General features: G+C 51.2%; 3 protein-coding genes across 3 annotated transcripts in view; 2 read left to right on the forward strand and 1 right to left on the reverse strand.

The window, feature by feature from the left end:
* Window positions 1–18,658, forward strand: part of LOC102446922 (uncharacterized) — a 35,322-nt gene that overhangs the window by 8,120 nt on the left and 8,544 nt on the right. The gene's annotated exons all lie outside the window — the stretch shown is intronic.
* On the reverse strand, window positions 2,874–10,571 carry LOC112543499 (uncharacterized). Its single transcript, XM_075929043.1, is given in 5 exon segments — window positions 2,874–3,804; window positions 3,807–4,730; window positions 9,397–9,513; window positions 10,201–10,327; window positions 10,442–10,571. Coding segments are annotated over 5 exon segments (1,407 nt in total). The 5' UTR covers window positions 10,466–10,571; the 3' UTR covers window positions 2,874–3,589.
* On the forward strand, window positions 10,589–15,666 carry TACO1 (translational activator of cytochrome c oxidase I). The gene is made up of 5 exons (XM_075929106.1): window positions 10,589–11,042; window positions 11,647–11,753; window positions 12,803–12,936; window positions 13,931–14,108; window positions 14,839–15,666. Exons 1-5 carry the CDS (start codon window positions 10,781–10,783, stop codon window positions 15,037–15,039), a joined length of 882 nt encoding a protein of 293 aa, XP_075785221.1. The 5' UTR covers window positions 10,589–10,780; the 3' UTR covers window positions 15,040–15,666.

The raw sequence follows: 18,658 nt of genomic DNA on the forward strand, positions 1-18,658 counted from the left end.
GAAGGTACTGTGTAAGGGAGTGTGAAAATGGCATCATTTCCCCAGGATGATCCTCTTGTTTATACACCACCTTGTTCTTACTAGATATTTTAGAAACGTGCATCTGTCTGCCAGCCTGGGAGCCCATTTGTTCCAGAACTCTCATATGGTAAGAGCTAGGACTGCCACATTGGGTACACAGCTTCCTCTGATCGTAACGTAAAGCAAGGGCAGGGTTTGGTTGTGCCAGGATCATGGGATGTGCCTGGAATGGATTGTTTCACATCACATGGAAAGGGGGGGGGGAGATAGTAGGGACTGTTATACTCATAGACTTTAAGGTCAGAAGGGACCATTATGATCATCTAGTCTGACCCCCTGCTCAGTGCAGGCCACAGAATCTCACCCACCCCCTCCTAGAATAATCCTCTCACCTATATCTCAGATATTGAAGCCTTCAAATACTTTGAAGACCCCAAGATGCAGAGAACCCTCCAGCTGTGATCTGTACCCCATGCTACAGAGGAAGGCGAAAAACCTCCAGGGCCTCTGCCAATCTACCCTGGAGGAAAATTCCTTCCCCACCCCAAATATGGCGATCAGCTAAACCCTGAGCATGTGGGCAAGACACCCAGTCACCAGTGACCAGAGGGGTCTGGCCCCGGGAAGAAGCCAGTGGATGGGGTGTACAGCTCCTTTGCTCCAGACTGATCCCAGGGAGAAGCTAGTGGCTGGGAAGCAGGGCCCCCATCCCCAGGCTAGCCAAAGGGTGAAGCTGGAGGACAGGGTGCATGGGCCCCCTTGCCCTAGGGAGAAGCCACCAAATGCAATGCACAGTCCCTACCCACCCCCGATCCCAAGGAGAAGCCAGTGGTCACCCTCAACTCCTCTCCTGAGCCCCCCTTCTAACCTCCTGCCCTGACTCCCACATCACTACCCCCATCCTGAGCCCCTGCTCACTTCCTGCTCTGACTCCTGCTCCCCCCACTCCATGCTTGGAAGGACCCCAAACAATGCTGGGTAAGTCTCCTAGTTACATAGTGAATTACAGATACGTAGGGTATATCTGAATATTCAAACTAGTGGCGACTGCCCTGGGCTAAGGGGGCCCCACAAAAGTTCTGCACCCAAAACATGCTTGAGGCATTGGTATGCAGCTCCCTAAATCCCCTACATTAATCTGGCTCTGGACGCGGTTCAAAGTTCTGGTGCTCCTGCTGTAGTGTCATTTTCAGAAATCAGAAAGTTGGCAACGCTCTCCTGTGATCAACAGGAGAAAACAGGCTGCTGAGAGGTAGCCATGCAAGTCTGTTTCAGTAAAAAGAACAAGGAGTCTGGTGGCACTTTGAAGACGCACACATGCATTAGGGTATAAACTTTCATGGAGCTCCTTGCCTCTGATGAAAGGGGGGGGGAGGAAGGATACAGCTAGAGGAGCAACACATCAGTGCTAACTAAATCAGAGTGGATGTGGCTTATCTCCCCCAGGGATGAGATGGGGAGACTACTTGAATGAGAAATTACCTATTGAAATGAGAGCCCCTCTTCATGAGTCTATTTAGACCTTGGTTCAGGGTGACAGATTTACATATGAATATAATGAAAACACGAAGGCTGTGTCTAGACTAGACAGTTTTTCAGGAAAATCACCTGCTTTTCCGGAAAAACTTGCCAGCTGTCTACACTGGCCGCTTGAATTTCCGCAAAAGCACTGACTTCCCACTGTAAGAAATCAGTGCTTTTTGCGGAAATACTATGCTGCTCCCGTTCGGGCAAAAATCCCTTTTGCGCAAAAGGGCCAGTGTAGACAGCTCAGATTTGTTTTCTGCAAAAAAGCCCCGATCGTGAAAATGGTGATCGGGGCTTTTTTGCACAAAAGCACGTCTAGATTGGCCACGGACGCTTTTCTGCAAAAAGTGCTTTTGCGGAAAAGCGTCCGTGCCAATCTAGACGCTCTGTTCCGAAAATGCTTTTAACGGAAAACTTTTCCATTAAAAGCATTTCCGGAAAATCATGCCAGTCTAGACGTAGTCTAACAGCGCTACACTCCTCTGTCCCAGGGTTTGACTATTCCCTACACTTCAATGATATCATCAGTAGTGTTAGTTCATATGTGACTCTCCTGGAGAAATTCCAGGCTACTGGGTAAGCCCCAGAGTCATGTGCCCCACAGTTATTTTTCACCATAGAATAATTTTGATAGGGCACCTATTGTAATTGCCCCTTTTGCCCACAAGGGGGTGCTGTGGCACCAGAATAGGAGGACTCTGGCTTAGGGTACGTCTAGACTACAGGCTTTTGTTGACAGAAGTTTTGTCGACAGATACTGTCGACAAAGCTTCTGTCGACAAAGAGCATCTAGACTACATTCAGTTCTGTCGACAAAGCAAGCTGCTTTGTCGACAAAACCCTGTAGTCTAGACACAACCCTAGATGCAATAACACCTTCTGTCGACAGAACTCTGTCGACAGAAGGCGTTATGCCTCGTAAAATGAGGTTTACCAGCATCGACAAAACTGCTGAGTTCTGTCGACGTTATGTCGACAGAACTCAGCGATAGTGTAGACGCAGGTAGTTTTGTCAACAAAAGTCCACTTTTGTCGACAAAACACTGTAGTCTAGACACACCCTTACTGTGAGAGCAGCCAGGCACAGAGAAAGGGGGAGGAGAGGCTGCATTGTCCACAGCACCCTACCTGCGGGACCAGGTGTTGCACTGGTTCTGAGGGCTGCAGGAAATCCATTTCTACACGGTAGTTTAAATGAATTAGTGCTCAAAGTTTTGTATTTCTAAGAATCTGCGTGTGAAAAACTCCATCTGCCATCTTTTTGGTTGTCTGCGCTGTTACAAACGTAGTTGCTGGCGGAAGCTTGAAATAAATTACCAAAATAATTGAAATTAGCATAATTATATTGTGTTATTTTGACAAAATATGCAGAACTGTCAAATCTGGTATGTAGAATTTTTAATTTTTAGGTGCGGAATTCCCCCAGGACCAAGTAAAGGGAAACTTTCTGAGCACCTGCCTATCATGCAGTCCTGGGGACGTCCTGGTTGGGTCCCACCTAGACACAGGGGCTGTGTCTACACTGGGCCACTTATTCCGGAAAAGCAGCCGCTTTTCTGGAATATGGAATAAGCTGCGAGCTGTCTACACTGGCCCCTTGAATTTCCGGAAAAGTACTGATGATCTATTGTAAAATTGCCAGTGTTTTTCCGGAAAAACTATGCTGCTCCCACTCGGGCAAAAGTCCTTTTTCCGGAAAACTGTTTCAGAAAAGGGCCAGTGTAGACAGCCCAGTAGTCTTTTCCGGAAAAAAGCCCCGATCGCAAAAATGACGATCGGGGCTTTTTTCCAGAAAAGCGCGTCTACATTGGCCACAGACGCTTTTCCCGGAAAAAGGGCTTTTCTGGAAAAGCATCCTGCCAATGTAGATGCTCTTTTTCCGGAAATACTTATAACGGAAAAGGGTGCCAGTGTAGACGTAGCCAGGGGGTTCCTAATGGATCATGTTGTGACCATGTGCTCTAAATCCTTCCCCAACATCTGCTCTGCCCCACGCTGCTCTGCCAAGTCCCCTTCCTTCTCCCATAGTTTCTGCCAGGCATCAGAGGGACAGGACCCCTCCCTGATGTGCACTTGCAGGCACTGTGCCAGGCTCACTGGCTGATTGAAGCCCCTCAGGTCCTGGCACTGGTGTGAGTGACCCAGTGCCAGGGGTGGCTGCCCAACTGACAGCTGTGCGCGTGTGCTGACATGTGGTCAGTGAAATGGTGCTGCTGAAGCTTTTGCCGCAGTCATGACGGCTGCACGGCTGCTCCTTGCGTGCGTGCGCTGGTGACTTCTCAGGTATGAAATCTGTGCAAAGCCCTTTCTGCAGTCTGCACAGCGATACGGCCGCTCCCCGGTGTGCGTGCGCTGGTGGTGGGTCAGCGTACTGGCGTGGCTGAAGCTCTTGCCACAATCGTCACAGCGGTATGGCCGCTCCCCGGTGTGTGTGCGCCGGTGTACTCTCAGGTGAGAAATTTGTACAAAGCCCTTGCCGCAGTCGGCACAGCGGTATGGCCGCTCCCCAGTGTGCGTGCGCTGGTGCATCTGCAAGTCTGCAATCCGTGGAAACCCCTTGGCGCACTCCGCACAGCGGTATGGCCGCTCCCGGGTATGCGTGCGCTGGTGGTTGCTGAGCGTACCGGCATGGCTGAAGCCCTTCCCACAGTCAGCACAGCGGTACGGCCGCTCTCCCGTGTGCGTGCGCTGGTGTGCTCTCAGGGCTGACGACTGTCGGAAGTTCCTGCCGCAGTCGGTACAGCAGTGCGGCCGCTCCCCGGTGTGCGTGCGCTGATGCACTCTCAGCTTGTAGCTGTCTGCAAAGCCCTTGCCGCAGTCCACACAGCGGTGCGGCCGCTCCCCGGTGTGTGCGCGCTGGTGTCTCCTCAGCTTGTAGTTGTCTGCAAAGCCCTTGCCACAGTCAGGACAGCCATATGGCCGCTCCCTGGTGTGAATGCGCTGGTGCTGAGTCAGTGTGGATGTGTTACTGAACCTCTTGTCACAGTCTGTACAGTGGTAAGGATACTGCCCCCTGTGGAGTATCTGGTGTGTAGCCAGGTCTGGTCTCCGGCTGAGTTTACTTCGAGGATGGACTTTGTCCTCTGCATGGCTCCCCATGAGGGATGTGGGATGCAGCTTTCCTTCTGTGCTCTCCCTACGTTCAGACAGTGCCCTTGTTCTTTCTGGGATCTCAGGCCCTGCTGGAGAAAGCAGAGAACACCCGGTGTTAGCTCACGGTTAGGGGTCACTAGCATTTTAGAGGACAGGATTGGAATTTGAAAGAACCTTGAAAAATTGGAAAAATGGTCAGAATTAAATAGGATGAAATTCAGTTAGATCATCAGCAAAGTGTTACACTTAGATAGGAATAATCCATTACACAAATACAGAATGATAAATGACTGCCAAGGGAGGATACTGGAGAAAATCATCTGGGGTTATAATGGATCTCAAATGAACAATGGAATAGTGTTGCAAATATCATTCTGGGATGTATTAGCAGCCACATTGCAAGCAAGCTGCAAGAAGGAATTCTTCTACTCTACTCAGCACTGAGTTGGCCTCAGTTCTGGGCATCACACTTGAAGAAGGATATAGACAAGTTGGGGAGGGTCACAAGAGAGCAAGAAGAATGATTACATAGATAGATTAAAAATTACAAAGAGTAGCGTGATAAACTGCTCTCTTTATGCACTGAGGCCAGGACAAGAAAGTAACGAGCTTAAATTGCAGCAAGGGAGATTTACATTGGATATTAGAAAAAACTTTTGAACTCTAAAGATAGTTAAACACCAGAACAAATGACCAAGAGAGGTTGCAGAATCTCCAATCCTGGAGGTTACTGTGAACAGGTTAGACAGATACGTGACAGGGATAGTTTAGATCAGTGTTTCTCAACCTGTGGTACAAGTACCCTTCGGGGTACTCTAGAGAAGGGGGGGGTATGTCAATACAATTGAAATTGGGAGAAAAATGAATTTTTGTTTTCAGTTTTACAGCGCTTTATTATTTTTGTACTTTTTACACTCAAAAATGTCATCGCCTGTCAGGCTATGATTAAGTTGTTTAAGCAAATGTGTTGCAATAGTAGAAAAAAAAATGTGTGTCTGAAAACTGTAGGTACTGGGGGTATTTAGAATTAAAATATATATATATAAAAAAAATACAATTTTGCCCAAGTATTTTTCTGACCCGCAAAGGTTGGTGATATTATTTCCATAGTTCTTCCTTACTTGGGTCTTTCCCCTTCTTCGGGGTTTGGAAACTTTTGCATGTTTTACGCGGTCTCTCGGGGGCTCATCTCTTGGTACTGGGGTATGTCTGTGCACTACTTCTAAATCATTTAGTTTCCAATAGTCCCCATACGCTACTCCCTGTTAGGGCTGTTAGCCATAATTTCAGGCTTTGGTTTCCTTCCTTATTTTCTATTCCTTGCCATACCATCTGCGCTGTTTATCTGTGGTTATCATTGCTCGATCCCCTATATACTTAAATTGGATCAGCTCTCTGTGGTGCTGTAAATTGTTGTTGGGCTATTGTTGTGGGTTGATAAAACAGGAAGGAGATTCCTATGGCTGCAGCTTTTACATCTTCCTTCATCTTTATGGAGCCCTCTGTTATGGCCCCTCCTTGCCCTATGGCTGCTATCGATATGGGTACAGCGGCTGGTAAAGTTAATGGCCAGTCTTGGTTTCCTCGTATGGCACTCATTTTCATTAGACCGCCCAAGTACCCGGGATTTCCTGTTAATATGGTCAGTTCTGCTTGTGAGATTAACTCATTCATGTTTTCCATTAACAACCTTCCTACCCACAAAATCGGGTTTTCTCCTGATCCCCTTCGGGTTCGACTTATAAGATCATTCATTTCTATTCGGGTCCTATCCCTAACTTCAGTACTGGCCGTTGGTGGCCCTCCTCTTCTCTGTTTATATACTGTTTGTGTTATTGGGCGGGTCTCGATTGGGTCACTCCCTGATCCTATATCTTCTCCTATTCTTAACCCACATGTACATTCTTCCGTGCATATTCCTTCCATTAGCATATCCCATGGGTACACACCCCCTTTGGCTACTTTTTTCCTTTCCCTCTTTTGATTTTCCTCTATGACTGATTCAGGATAAGAAGGGGGTGTGGCTATTGGTTTTATCATTTCTTTTTTTCTGTTATTTCTCCTCTTTCTCTCGCTCCTGACTTTCCTTTTTTAATAAGGCTTGTAGGGTATTTACTGTGCCTTCTAATCTAGTTATTGTATTTCCGGCTTTTATTAACAAGTCCCAAAGTACACAGACCCTTTTATTTGGATCCCATTTGTTGGCTGTTAATTTTTTCTTTCCTCTAGCATATCTTATAAGGTCCTCTAGTACCTCTCTCATCAATTTGTCAGTTGTTTGACTTGGCATTTTAAATATTTTCGGTATGGATCTGTCATATCAGCTGTTCTTTCTAATATGTTTTGTAGTTTTTTTATAATCTGTTTCTTTATATTGGGTTTTTTGCGTTACGTCTGGTAATGGTACTTTGCAATCTTTTAACTTCCATTTCACTGGATCATTATTAGCCATTAAACATCTCAACCCTGAATGTGTTACGTATAGGTAGGGTATATGTATGATTTTCTTCCGCTATTGATACTACTGCTCCTATTTTGAGCATGTGTTCTTCACCCTCATCCTTATGATATAACCAGTGGTTGAGAGGTTCTGTACCTTCCATCTTGTTTAACCGATCAAAGGGGCACCCTCTGTTCTCGTCAAATCCTGTTCGTTTTGCCATTTTGGTAACCGGTGTTTGGTTCTTTAAAGGATTTGATACCACAGACAGAGGAATACTTCCCTTTGGGGTTAACCAATGTGGAAGAATGTTGTCCTCACTCTGCGTCTGTTAGCAACAGGTGAGAGGCGGTTTATTGTCTTACAGTTGCAAGGGAAGCTGCAGCTAGCACATCTTTGAATACAAACAGTAAAGAGCCAGTATTATACTGTAACTTTCCCTTTATATACACCAATGGCTAACAAGTATTTCTTAGTTCCTCCCAGATGCTACCTTATCTTCAAGGTTCCTGCTGGAGTCAGCATTCCATCCTTATCTCCGTATGGAGGCGAGAGACGGAAGCAGTGCTTCTTACAGTTCTCGCGTTGTCAGACTCAGACTTAGCCTGAGTCTTGCTCTGCTACTGACACCCTAAGATGGCTGCGCACAAATCTTTGCTTCCACACCAAAGACTTTATTTCTATTTACTTTTATAATTAATTTTTCATTTAAATCAATTCACTATCTTTAATTGTTTAAGACAGCGTAACATACAAATAAAGAGTAGAAAAAGCAGTACAACTAAGACGAGAACAATAACCCCTCCTACAGCTATACCCTCCTAAGTTACCTTTGAACAGTTTGTGGAGTTATCAGACATACCTATATAATACTTATATTAAGACCGATAGAAGCGCTGTTTAATTCAGGAGAGATTCTTTTCTTTATGTCTTTCCTTTTGGATTTTTTGTTGCAACTTATGACCAGTGTTTCCCTTTCAGAGCTTACGAGCGGCAGCGAGATTCAGCACTGGGGAGGAAGCCCTGGTTGATCAAACCTGGCTTTTTTGGATTTGCAACCCATCTGCTTTTGGTCTGTTTAGTTCAACCTTTAATACCCTGTTTCGGTATCTTTCCTCTCACCTGACTATGCTGACGTTAGTTTTTGTTGTCTCATTCTGCCTTTTTAGAAGTTGTATTTTACTTCTGTCTACTTCTTATTTGGGGTTATCAGCACTTCGTTGCTTTTGCTGTTTTTGTTACTTTTACTTCCCTAAAAGCAGGGTTATTATTGGACATCCAATCAAATTCTGGTTTTTCGTTTACATCTCCTCTATCTTGTGTGGAGGCACAGGGAATTGGTATGCAGCCATTTCAGGTTTGTTAGCAGTGAAGCAAGAGTCAAGCTAATTCTGACTCTTGACAACGGGAAAGCTGAAATAAGACACTGCCTTCGCCTCCATACGGAGATAAGGATAGAACGCTGACTCTGGCAGGGACCTTGAGATAAGGAGCATCTGGGTGGAACTAAAATAACTGTTAGCCATTGGTGTTTGTAATAGGAAGGAGACTAATTGTTTGTTGTTATTATATGTAATGGACAGTATATAAACTTCTTCATAATTGCTTGTATTCGAAGATCTGCCTCGGGGGGCTTACCCCCCCTTCCCCGATCCGAACCAGTTTTTCCCTTGCTGCAGCTCGTAATAAAACTGCCTCTGGCTACTTGTTGCTTACAAACGCAGAGCGAAGGCTTGTTTTCTTCCACACTTGACAATACTGCCTTCCTTTTACACTTACAACTAAATTAGTGCTCATTTGACATACACAGGCCAGGCCCTAAAACATCCTTTTCATAAAGGAATACTTTATAAAAAAAAAGGTTGTGGAATATTGGTTTTGGTCATACTTAGCCCTGGCACAGTGCTGGGGACTGGACTCGATCACCTACCTATTTCCCTTTTAATCCTACCTTTCTAGGATTCATAGATATGAAGCCCAAAAAAGCCCATTGTGCCCATTCTGCTTGGCTTCCTGCCTAATCCAAGCCAAAGAATCTCCCCTAGCCATTCCTGCCTGCAGCACAGTAACTCCTGACAGAGTTAGAGCAGAACTTTGAGAGAGATAGTTCCCATCTCCACAGACAGACTCCCACAGAGGGAGCTCTCCCAATACTTCATTCCCCTCTACATAAACCCTGGTCCTTAACTCCCAGCCTCAATGTAACTCCCTTCTGCTTCCCACCCATGGAGCTCACTCTGCCTTTGCCTGCTACATTAATGAACCATCCGCTAGCAGATCTGTAAATCAGAAGGGACTGGATTATTAGAACTCACCCGAGGAGGGGCTCTCAGGCCCTGATCTTTCTCTGGAGTCCTCGGCATCCTGGATCCAGAGTTCTGCCTGCCCTCGCTCGATCAGGTGGATTAAATCTGGTGTGGAACCTGAATAGCCTGTTTGGGGGAAGAATCAGTTTTATTTCTAAAGCTTTGGTGTCAGGGATTCATACATTTGTGCAGCCCAGCACAACAAGGCCCCATTCTTGGTCAGGGTGCGTCTGTCACTCCTTCAGACGATACCACAAGCGATTCCCAAACAGGAGACTAATAAAATAAACCTTCCTTAGAAATGTCTTTCCCCCTCAGTTCAGGCTGTACTATGAAGAAGCAATTTGTATGATCCTTCTTGATAGTCTTAGGGAGATGTACCAGTTCTTTTGCTGGGGTTCAAACATTGCTCAATTGTATGGTGGTTATGTGAATGACGTTCTTCATTGTTTTCGGGGCGGTGGGGAGCTGTTACAAGCAGCAGGAGACATTTCTCCCTGCCTGATTTGCCTGAGTCAATTCCTGAGTCAAAGTTGCTGCTCCCAGTGGCTGTGCAGGGATTCCTGGAAGAGGTTGTTGCTCATGGGCTATGTGCGACCACTTCTGTGCCAGGACTCAGGAACATAATGCAACTAAACAAGTCACAGTAAAATGACCCCCAGGCGCTGTAGCCCTGATTTCTCTTAACAGGAAGCCGCCCTGAAAGGGGCTGACATTGGCCACCACTTGGCCACTCGGTGGCACAGATCAGTCGAGGTGTCCAGACAGCCGGGACGTGTTACTGCAGTGAGTAAAAGGGAACTTGGTCCTTACCCAGGGAAACCAGGGCCCGGTAATTCCTCAGCATCTGCTCCCGGTACAGCTGCTTCTCCGGCGGGGACAGGAGCTCCCACTCCGCCCGGGTGAAATACAGAGCCACGTCCTCGAACGCCACCGGGGGCTGCTGGCACAAGCGACCCGCACTCAGCGCCCGCCGCCCCGGGCCGGGAACAGGCGCCTGCGGCCCCGCCCCAGGGACGCGCCCCCCGCCCCGGGCAGCCCCGCAGCCTCCTACCTGCGCCGGCCCCGCTGCAGCCATGGCCGGGCAGCGCGCTCCGGGCCGGGACCCCGGGGAGGCCCCGCCCGCTGGTCGCTACGCGCCCCGCCCCGCGCCTGCGCCGCCTCCAGCAGCGGGCGGCTCCAGCGCCTGCACCTTCCGGCCCGGCCGCCCGGGTCCCGCGCTGCAGCTGGGGCGCAGGAGCCCGTCGGGGGGCAGGGTTGGGGCTGTGAGCGGGGCCCCGGGGCGCTGGCTGGGGCCGGACTCCTGGCTCTCTCCCGGGCCGGGCCGGGTGTGCGCGGGCAGCACAGGAGCCGCCCCCCAGCTGTGCAACCGGGGGGCGGGCTGCAGAGGCCCATGGCCCTGCCCCGCGCCGTGGGGAGGGCCGCTGCCCCGCACCGCTGCCGCCTCCTGGCCTCGCTGCTGGTGCTGAAGGAGCTGGCGCCCTGCCTGGCCGCCCCCGCCAGCTACCCGCCTGGCCGGGCCCTGCACGCGACAGGTGCCACCCCCGCCGGCCACAACAAATGGTCCAAGGTCAAACACGTCAAGGGCCCGCGGGATGCTGAGCGCTGCCGGCTCTTCCAGAAGCTCACCATGCTGCTGCGCTTTGCTGTGAGAGGTACGGGGGGGGGGCACAGCCCCCCAGCTTGACACAGCCCCCCAGGACCCCAGGGGTCTGCCACAACCAGAGGGGGCATTACAGTCCCTGCCTGCCCAACTTTGACCCCTAGCACTGACTCTGTTGCTCCTAACTCCAGCATCCCCTAATCTCTGTTACCTGAGGCCAGCATCCCCCCTGGCTGCTGGAGCAGAAGATGCTGGTCTGCGGGGTAGTGTCTCGCCTTCTCATCCTTCCTCCACTGGACCTTTGCTCTGTCCCACAGCACCTCCTCTCAGGTGACTGGGTCTCTGTCCCTTCCCCCCCAGCAGCCGCTTCATGTAAGAGGGGGGCAGACAAGTCACTGTGGTTCATGCGGCCTGGGGTAACAGCTCGTGGTGGCTGAAGAGAGGAAGGGCCTTGGGACAGGTGGTTTGGGGCAGAGAGTGTCACCAGAGGCCTCAGGTCCCGTTGCCAGCTCTGGAAGGGTGGGTGGGAACAGGGGTGTGTGAGAATCTGGGAGGGGGCTGGAGGTTTATAGCGGTGGGGGCTGGGAGCCAGGACTGCCCTGGAAGGGGATCGCCGCCGTGTCTCCCTGTGACTGCTGCTTTCTGTCCTGCTGCAGAGGGGGGACCCAACCCTGATCTCAACACCAACCTGGCCAACATCATCGAGCAGTGCCGGAGCAAGAGCATGCCCAAAGCCTCCATTGAGGCGGCCATCAAGGGAGTTGTAAGTGGCCGCATCCTGCCAGCCCAGCTCGTGGGACAGAGGGACTCATTGGCCAGGCCCGGCAGTGCCAAGGGCTGTTGGGAGCCTTGAAGGAGGGAGCCAGGCTGGGCTTGTGGCTTGACGAAGGGGAACAGCCAGCAATGTTCCTATATGAATTGGGGGGGGGGGGGGCGGGGGGAGCTTCAGCCCCTCCCTAAAGGGCGCCTGAGGGTTGGGAGTCTTGGGGCTGGGGCACTTCTGGATGGGGAGGGGGCGCACCGAGCCAGCCCCTTTCCTCTGCCTGGTGATTCTGTCTCTTTTCTGTACGGTTTTATGAGAAGCAATCCCATTCCAGGCACATTCTCTTGTCCTGGCACAACCAAACCCTGCCCTTGCTTTAAGTTAGGAGAAGAGGAAGCTGTCTACTGAATTTGGTGGTCCTAGCTCTTACCATTTAGAAGGAATTCTTGAACAGACAGACAAACTCCCTCAAACATACAGTAGATTAATATCTGAGCACACAGCACAAAGACAGTGTGCGTTACTACTGCCCGGCCAAAGGGGTTTGCTAGTTCAATGAGAAGAGATAGCTAAGCGTGTTGCAGAGTATGGTGGGGTATAACACTCGAGCATGTGCTGGAAGGCTGCCTGCCTCATCTCTCAAGCCATGGTCAAGCAACCAGTTGGGAGGGGCAAGGGAGGACTGGCTGAGAGGCATAGGAAAAGCCTGCACATTCTCACTCCTTAACCCTCCCATGGGATACAAAAGGGGTGGGACGAAGACCCCAGATTTGTGACCCTCCGATACAGAACATGAGCATAAATGGTAAGGGGTAGGAGCAGGGTTGTGCACTGTAGGTCTGGTTGGGCCTGCTAAGGGGGAGGAGGTGGGAATAGGGAACAGGGACATGGATAAAGGCTCTGTGGTGTCAGAGCCATGGTTACGCTGGCTTGAAACTAACCCCAATGCCTGCACTTTGGACCAGGGCAGGGAGTGAAGGGGAAGTGCCCTGGCACCTCCCAAGACATGAGCCCAGCCACAGAGCTGAATCTGCCCCTTCCCGCTGCAGGGCAAAGGGAAGAACTCCTTGTACCTGCTCTACGAAGCCAGAGGCCCTGGCGGATCTGCGCTGCTCATCGAAGTGCTGACGGACAACGCCAAGCGAGCCTACCAGGAGATCCGGCTCATGCTGAGCCGCAGCGGGTCAGTCCTTCCCTGCCGGGCCCGACGATCCTGCATTTCCTCACACAAGGGCCCTTCCTGTGCACCATCCAGTGACCAAACCCGACACGTCTGGGTCTTAAAACATGAGTGTTTAGTGGTGGAGATGAACACACTGCAGGAGTGCAAGGGCTGTAGCTGGCTACGGCCTTCTCTGCAGCTTTGCCAGAAGTAGGAGATATGAGAGATGCAGTCTACGTGGGGGCCAAGGCTGTCTACAGGAGGCTGTAATAACTCAACCCCAGGCTTCATTTATCAAAAGCACCCAAGTGGTTTAGGAGCCATAGTCCCATTTTCAAAAGTGATGTGAGGCCTTTTAGGAGCCTACATCTTAGATAATTAATGGGATTCAGGCTCCTATGTCATGTAGATGCTTTGGAAAATGTTAGGGAAATGCTTTGGAAAATGCTGAAGGGAGATGAATTCACGTTGGGAATAAGAGTTTACCAGGGGAGGGAATTGATTCTTGGGACAGCTCCCCTCGGGATGAGGTGGAGTCTCCATCGCTGGGAGTCTGTCAGTGGAGATGGGGCGACCCTTTCTCAGAGCTCCTCTCTAGCTCAGCCAGGAGTCACTGGCCCAGGGCCAGGAATCCAGGTTTGGCGGGGGGAGGGAGATTCTCTGGTCTGGGTTAGACACGAGGCAGGGTTGGATGGGCACCATGGCCCTTTGATGAATTCACAGAATCATAGAACCAGACAGGACCTTGAGAGGTCCTCAAGTCCAGTCCCCTGCCCTCACAGCAGGACCAAGCACCAGCTAGACCATCCCTGGCAGGCATCTGTCTTCAATACACCGAGAGCCTTCAAGTTCTCTCAGTGAGGCAGATTAATCGTTCTTGTGGCTCTTTGAGCCCTTCCCTGCTCGTCTCCGTCCCGTGCGAGGCATGGAGCCCCTGGACTAGCATCCTGGACTGGTCTCTCATGCTGGATAGACGTGACCCCCTCTCTCTTGGTGTCCCCTTTCTCCCGCGCAGCGCACAGATGTGTGAGGGGGCCCGGCACAGCTTTGACAAGAAGGGGGTGATCACGGTCAGCGGGCGAGACTCGCAGCAGAGGCCCGTGGCCCTGGAGCAGGCCCTGGAGCTGGCGATCGAGGCCGGGGCCCAGGATGTGTGGGAAGAAGAGGATGAGGAGGAGCAGGCGGTTCTGAAGGTGGGTGTGTGACGCGGCTCCCTGACTCACATCGTGGCAGGTCCACGGTGGCCCTTGCCCCAGGGCAGACTGCTGGGGGACCGTGGGACTGCAGAGCGGGAGATACTGGCAGCCAATGGGGGGCAGCCGCCAGCTGATGTAACTGCTCAGGCACCAATCAGGATGTTAATCTGGCTATGGGGCAGGTCTGGTTGGTTCTGAGCCCACCCAGGTGAAGGGAGAGATATGTGAGGGTCTGGTGGGTGCAGATCTGCCCAGGGAAGGGAGGAATTCTGGAGAGCTGGCCCTGCTCTGGCCCGGGGAGAGGCAGATACGTGAGGGTCTGGCTGGTGCATCTCTGGCTCGGGGGATTATACACAGGATAGTTGGGAGGGTTCACTTAGCCTTTGTCCTTGGGAATGCTAGGGAAGCATAAGGAGGTTGGAAAAAGCCTCCCTCGGGGTCTGCCCTGGGCATCACACACTGCTCTGTCCCATTCCCTGCCTCCCCAGGGGGACGGTGTGGGAGAGAGCTGCCCCCAGGCCCTGCATTGCTGCCTCTGTGCCTGGAGTGGGAGGGCAGGCACAGGTTGAATGGGGGTCACACAGTGAGGTAGATGGTAGCCAGCACCCGGCATTGAAGAGGCAGGACCCACACTGCATTCAGGGGGCACCCGCACGACTGTGCTGCGGCCGGGGGGGACAGGCAGGCAAGCTCGCAGCCACTCACAGCCCCTGTCCTCTCCCCTCAGTTTGTGTGTGAGGTGGCCTCGCTGCACCAGGTGCGGGCGAAGTTGGACGCGCGGGGGCTGCAGTCGCTGTCCGCTGCCCTGGAGTTCATCCCCAACACCAGGGTGCAGCTCTCGGAGGAGGCGATGGAGCAGGCCTCTCAGCTGCTGGCCACCCTGGGCGACAGCCAGGAGGTGATGCGGGTCTACGACAACATCGAGTAGGGGCCAGCGCCGGTGAAGACCTGCCTGGCTAGCAGGTGACAAGGCCTCGTCCTGGCCTAAGATCAGCCCGTATAGAGGGCGGTGGGTGTACGGTGGACAGCTCGGCCTGAGAGGCTCCTGTACGGAGAGTAACCAGTGTGTGGTTCCCAGCCTGGTCTAGTTCCTTGGATCAGGAGCCCATGGGGCAACCAGTTCAGGCCTTTACCTCATCCAGCCTGGGACTGGGCCCCAGAGCCCCATTTGGTTTCGAACTCAGCACCCTCAGGCATGGGGCGTGTTCTCCAAGGCGCCTTATGGCTCTTAGGTTCGTCCCCTGGGATTTATGGCCTGAATGGCTCAACTCCCCTCATGAATCGGATCCAGCGGCTTCCCCGTGTGATACGCTGGCACGTTCCCCTGCCCCCACCTCTCTCCCGCTGTGGTGGGCGGAGGGAGCGTCCGCTGCGTCCATACAGCACCGCGCACCTCGTGGATGAAGAGTAACACTGTGCCAAGGTCACGACAACCTACAGACTTAAACCCCTCCCGCCCCCCATTCTGTGACCCCGTGTGCCCTGCCCTCCAAATGCATTGCCCAAGGTGGGCTGCCTTTCCCTTCCACTGCTTAATAAATGTTGCTTGACGGTGCTGGGGAGACTCCCTCCATAGAACTCGGCGGTTGCCATGGTGTTGCTGCAGCCATTTTGAATGCAATCAAGAAGGGAAGAGGACCCAAGGAGGAGGCCTTTGGGAGGAAAAGTGGAAATAGGGATTAGGGAAGTAGGAGGCCTGCACACCACTCCAGCAAGTGCTACCACGTGCCGCAGGGCCAGCCTGTCCCACGGTGGGACCGCCCTTTGCGCTTCAGGTAGCCACCGCCGATCTAGGCCTGGGGTTAGTCACGGTCACAGAATGGAGCTTGACCAGGGGCATAGGCCTCTAAAATGGGTAGGATGAGGCTCTACTCCATGCAAAAAAGCAGTGTTAGCCTTCATCTCCAAGTGCAAGAGTGAGGTGAAACATGGTGTTTTTCTCCTGTCACTGGTCCCAGCGGGTGTCACGTCCCGATGGAGCTTTGGGACCGGCACTGAAGATAAATCCTGCATCCAAATAGGACTGCCAATGGGCCACAGGAATCAGAGTGCCCCCTGCTGAGCCCTCACCTCACTCCGTAGCCTTCCCCCCCTGTCCAGCACCACACGGGGTTACTAGGCTGAGCACACTCTCCTTGCCTTCCAGGCTGTGTATTGTGTGTGTCTCTGGAAGCAGGCCAGGCTCAAAGGTCAGGCAGCCATGTAGGGGTGGCTGCATCTGCTGCCGCCTTGGATCCCTGCCACTGCATGTGCGCCTGGACCCTGCCCACGGGCCAAGCTAGCGTCAGTGTGGTATATGGGGTCCCACAGCAGGGGACCCACTGGCGAGCAGCAGGCGGTGTCCTTCCCTAGCTCCACCCTCAAAACAAGCTTGTGTTTAAAGACAGACTATAAGCTGTGTCTTTTCAGCCACTGAAGATGTGGCTTATTGGCCATGGATGGGAATTCCTTGGACTTTAACCTCACTTACAGTGTTTGTGCCACTCTGTTTTAGTTAATAAGACAGATATAATGTGGGTTTTTGTGTCATGTCAATGCTCCTTGACCCTGGGCATTTTCCAAAGTTGAGTTGATTATGAAGACACAAACTATGCCCAGGCTATGGAAAAACTGGTATTTTGTTCTGAGTTTTCCCTTCAGTTTATTTGAAAAATCCCATCACAAAACAAAGGTTAAAAATATAAATAGAAGGAATGCAACATTGCCTTCACGGTCAGTCATCTCGATACAGGCTCCCCAGCTCAGAGCCTGGTAGAGGTTAGCCAGTGTGTTATTCACAACACAAATATGGGACGTGAGACTCTAACTCCCATTCCAGTGAGGGTATGTCTACACCGCACCGTAACTCAAAATAAGAGACGCAAATTAAAAATACAAATACAGCTGATCTCTCCTAATGTTAATTTGTTAACTGAGTAATCGGGGTTTTACAGCCCTAGTTTAAATGTTTTGATTCTAGTGTTTCAAAGTTTTTTGCTCTCCCATTGCAAATCTACACAGGGAAGCTCCCAGCCAATGGGTTTCTTTCTGTCTTTGTAAGATTAAAGAACCCTCAGAAATTGAGGGAGATGAATCTATGTGACTAGTAAAGTGGACTATGGGATAATGCATCACAAGACCATCCGTTTGAAGTGTCCGGTTCACATCTAACTGGGTGCAACCATAGGTTGGGTTGGCTGGGAAATGCACGTTACAGATTGAACCTCACCGGTCCAGCACTTTCTGGTCTGGCAACCATGGTCCAGCATGGTTTTAGCTAGCTGGATGTCCACTTATCATGGGTGTTGCCAAGTTTCCCATGGTCCCATAAAGTTTGTTTCCAGCCACCAGTCCTAGCTCTCAGTGTTTTGTGCTGTTATTTAGCTCTAATTTACCCCTAAGTGTCTTCCCAGAGCCCAGTTAGCAGTGGACATGTTGGTGATGCTGCTAGATAATATTGACCTCCTGTGGTCCAGCAAATTCTCAGGTTCAGCACCGGTCTGATCCCAGGCATGCTAGACTAGAGAGGTTCAACCTGTGTAGCCATTATTGAAAAGAGCCAGTTGGAACTTTTCTGGTGGCAGTGTCTGTGTCTGAAAATGCCATTTTACTGCAGCAGCAATTTCATTGCATGGAAATGCAGCAATTGCAATGAAATGTCATTTAGGAACAAAGAAAAGGGAACAAGATGCCTTGAACTTTAGCGGAACATTTTGGATTTTCCATTGCCAATGTTTCCTTTCAGTTGGTAAATTGCCTGTTTCCTATGTTTTACAAATTGTATATTATGTTATATAATTAGTCTAACCCAGAACAAATTATTTCGATCCACATGGGATGATTTCGCCCTTACCCCCTGCCATGGGATTTTGCTTTAGGGGAAGTTTTGAATTTGTTTCTTTTCATTCGATTTTGGAATGGATGCCGCCTCCCCCCCCATGACAGAATTCCCCATTAAATGAAAATCAAGATCCCACCCAGATCGCTCAATGTGTCCACTGTGTCTCTGCTTTAGCCCTAGCAGGAGATGCAGGTGAATTTCCCACTCTGTATAACCCTCTGCGACCTGCTGTAGGCTGGGCAATATATTGTGCTCAGTAATTTCCATCATTTCTCTGAGTTAGCACAAACAAAGGAGGCTCATGATGCCAGACACATAGCCCCTTCCAAGGAGCACTGTTATGTAAGTATGGTGGAGGGTTGCAAGGTTGCCTGGGTCCTTTGGTGCTGCAGATAGCCTGAGCTCTGCCAGAAGCTCTTGCCGCATTGGTGGCAGCGGTAGGGTTTTTCCCCAGTGTGGATGCGCTGGTGGGTCAGCAGACTGGAGTTCTGGCTGAAGGCCTTGCCACACTGCGGGCATTTGTATGGGCGCTCGCCGGTGTGGGTGGTCTGATGCTGGATGTAGGTGGAAGTCTCGCTGAAGCCCTTGCCACATTGGTGGCAGAGGTAGGGTCGCTCCCCAGTGTGAGTTCGCCGGTGGGTAACCAGATGGGAGCTGCGCCTGAGGGCACGCCCACAGTCTGGACACTTGTAGGGCCGCTCTTTGGTGTGTAATGCCTGGTTAGTGA

The sequence above is a fragment of the Pelodiscus sinensis genome, chromosome 4 (assembly GCF_049634645.1).
Source record: "Pelodiscus sinensis isolate JC-2024 chromosome 4, ASM4963464v1, whole genome shotgun sequence".
NCBI lineage: Eukaryota > Metazoa > Chordata > Testudines > Trionychidae > Pelodiscus > Pelodiscus sinensis.